Below are 3,456 nucleotides of genomic sequence, written 5' to 3'. Positions count from 1 at the left end.
ATATATATATATATATATATATATATATATATATATATATATATATGTATCAAATAAAACTTCTTTCGAAGAAATTAATTATTGAAATACGCTCTTGGGGACACAGAAGCATTAGAGACATACAAGAATATTTTTCGTTCTAGTACCTTTCTCTATCACATGTCACACTGTCACATTCACAGCATTTTTCCGGATTAATTTCAGCGGATCGATTAATACACGTAAAAAAAGAGAACCGCTACGAGCGCGATTCCACCTATGATTAGATAAAAAGACAAGCTGGATCCTTGAACGTTCTTTTCCAATTCCTTCGCGTATCCCGATGTCCAGCCTTTTTTCGGCAGTTTGTTCACCCTTTCCGAATCAGCGATTACACCGATCTGATACGTCTTCATCAGTTCCATCGCGTCTTTCGAATGCCCGACGTCGTCGAAGTCTTCGGAAGCGTCTATGCCTTTGTGTTCCAATAGAATCTCCTCTCCACCCGGATGCTCATTGAGAAAGCTGTGGACGTTGTATACTTTGTCGTGCAAGATGAAAAGGACTTTGTCCTTATCGTCGTTTTTTCTGATCTCGCTCCGCGTGAATACTTTCATTTCTGCCATGTCTCGACAATCTTTCGCTTTTTCTTCTTTGTACAGTCGATCTAAAAGAAAAGAGAACTTATTAAAATTGTTTTCGTCGTAGCTTCGACATTACATAAGTAAAATGTTTTTTCCTCTCGCGCAAGAATAAGTTTGATAACCGTCATAAAGTATAATCTATCTATCTTATCCTTTTAAATGTTTTGTAAGACTAGAATCGTGATAGAATCCACGTAATCTATGTATTTGACCGACTTAGTTCTAGATAACGCTTAGTTCTAGAAAGGCTAATTATATAGCGGGTCAATAAGTTTTGAGAGAAACGTTATAAACAAATTTAGAAATACGACGTCATGTACGCGTTAGGATCATCACGGCGTTTCAACGTGCCACGAGTAGTTCAATATAATGCATGACAAGGTCAGCAGAGTGAGATTACATAACAAGTATTCATTTGATTACTATCAAAGTTCGACTACGCTGTAAAATTGTTTTTTGAGATATATTTATTATATACTCGAGTGAGATAATGACATTTTCAAATGACTTGTCAAATCACTTCAGATGTACGTAGCAAACATCCATGTCATGCGATCATTACACCTAACAATATTAATGACACAATAAATATAATAATATATTCCTGCAGTTTTGTTATCTAATCATTCGCTTAAATAGGTGATGTCATAGTACTATCACTATGTGATTTCGACAAACAACATTCCTACGGAGCCAAACAACACGATCCTCGTAAAAGTGAAAAGGCCATTAGTTTAATAGGTTCCTCGAAATTTGCATAGGTCGCATAATTTCTCGAATGCAATGCGCGGAAAGACGCACAGACGGCGGAAACGTTCTCAAACGGAGGATATTTCGTTAGGTGAAAGTTCTATTTGAGAGAAGTGGCAACTACGTCTCTCGCTTTCCGTTTGCTATTTAGAGAAGTCAATATATGCCTTTGAAGGATCATGGATTCAACCCTTACTAATAACTTCAAACTTTATCCGATCGCAGGCAGTTGAACGAGTACACTCGATGGAAATATCGATTCAAGATGATGATTCGCAAGAATAGATATCATCGAAGATATCTTCGCTGTCGAATGAACGAGATTTGAGAAGTGCGTCGGATCGATATGGCTATTGTTTTTTTCGAAACAAATAGCTCTCATCGAGTCTTTGCATGGAAAAGCTCGTCTGAGACAATTGACGAAGGTTTGACGTTCGCTGGGCCTCACATACCTCGCACTTTCGCACCTTCGAAGGCGTCGACTTCTTTGACGGAAGGAGACAGATCCGGAGAGAAATGCAAGGCAATGGTACAAATGAGCCGCAGATGCGAATCTCCGCTGATAAGATTTGCGAGAACCTCTCCTCGGAACTGCACTCGCGTGAATACTACGGAATACAGTCTGTCGTTCGTACAGTGCTATGATCCCCTCTTTCTCGTTTCTCTCGTTGTCTGGACCCCACCGCATAAGCTTTCCTCGTGTTATCTGAAGGCCAGTCGCAACATTGCCAACCGCTGCTTTTACAGCAAAACTCTAACGCTGACGTGTTAGATCGTGGGTAATGTCTAGGTGGCGGACTCAATTGGCTGACTTGTATGGAAAGCTGTGAATCTACAACAATGAGTGCTTCTCATTTAGTGACACAAGTCGACACAAACATCATTCTATCCTTCTTGATATTCAGAGAGTAACAAAGATAGAATGACACTTGTGTTGACTTATGTCATCATATGAAAAGCGTCTGATATACTGTTTTCACAAAGGCTGACTACAAATCCTCGATTGCTATGAACTGAAGTCTTAATTCAAGAAATTTGTAATATTAGAATATTGCAATTACGGATAGTCGTTGATCGCTCAGAGCATTTTTGTTAGTCAAAACAGGTCTGCGAAATATATACACACGATTTTCATATATTTCTGAGGCTTTCACGAAGTATTGAAAATCGCTGAACTGATGATAAGACAATTCTGCTGATTCAAATTTGTCAGTTGTAACATACAATAAGTCAGTTATAATATATAGAATATCTAGAAACATAATAAACATGCTTTTCACTCGTTCCAAGAAAAGTAGTCTCTTTATCCACTATGTAGCTTTCGAACTGCAAGGAATTCTGACAAATATTTTCCGTTTATTGGAGCAAATTTTATCTTATTAGATAAAAATGACGAATAAAAATATCTTCATTTTGTAATATTTATTAACTTAGTTAATTAATTAATAAACATATTATGCGCGATATGTATCCGCGTAATTAAATTTTTTGCCTTTGAATTTTCTCAAATGATCTAATTACGGCGCGAAATTTTTTGAAAATTTTGTTTAAGCCGAAAGTACGTAATGAGAATAATAGCAATGTTTTTGTACAAAATTACTAGATACTGTTCCTGTTTGTAAACTCACGTATTATGCGGGCATGATATCCGATTCATATTCAAAAACATCTAGTCATGATGACGCTACGTAAATCGCAAAAAGATAAGCATGATAGTCGAGCTACTTGATTGCATTTTTGTACAGCATCGAATTTACACATAAAAAAAAGAAACTTGTGTGTGTGTGTGTGTGTGTGTGTGTGTTTGTTATTTTTTACGTACATACATATATATATTTGTTCTTATTTGTAAATTATATGTAAATATGTATAAAATTGCAATTTATATAATATTCAAATAAGAGTAATTTATAGTTAATGAATGATCGCGCTGTTTTCTTCATGTATTTCATAATAACTATCAATTATCATAACAATTAAAAATCAATTATTATAATAACTCAAAAACCGCTCAGAGCAAAAAATTGCTTCTTTTGGTACAGAAATTTCACTATGTATTTCAGAATTTCATATATATTATAAT

The 3,456-nt window shown here is 35.7% G+C and overlaps 2 protein-coding genes across 2 annotated transcripts in view; one reads left to right on the top strand and one right to left on the bottom strand.

The window, feature by feature from the left end:
* The window catches only part of LOC105617788 (heterogeneous nuclear ribonucleoprotein K), a 61,698-nt gene that overhangs the window by 38,439 nt on the left and 19,803 nt on the right, over nucleotides 1-3,456 (top strand). The window lies entirely within an intron of this gene.
* Nucleotides 213-2,061, bottom strand: LOC105617786 (cytochrome b5-like). The gene is given in 3 exon segments (XM_012199341.1): nucleotides 213-646; nucleotides 1,841-1,944; nucleotides 1,946-2,061. Coding segments are annotated over 3 exon segments (654 nt in total).

The sequence above is a fragment of the Atta cephalotes genome, assembly GCF_000143395.1.
Source record: "Atta cephalotes unplaced genomic scaffold scaffold00014, whole genome shotgun sequence".
Classification (NCBI taxonomy): Eukaryota; Metazoa; Arthropoda; class Insecta; order Hymenoptera; family Formicidae; genus Atta; species Atta cephalotes.
Note: the sequence above shows the minus strand (reverse complement) of the source record. Positions and strands in the feature narration are given on the sequence as shown.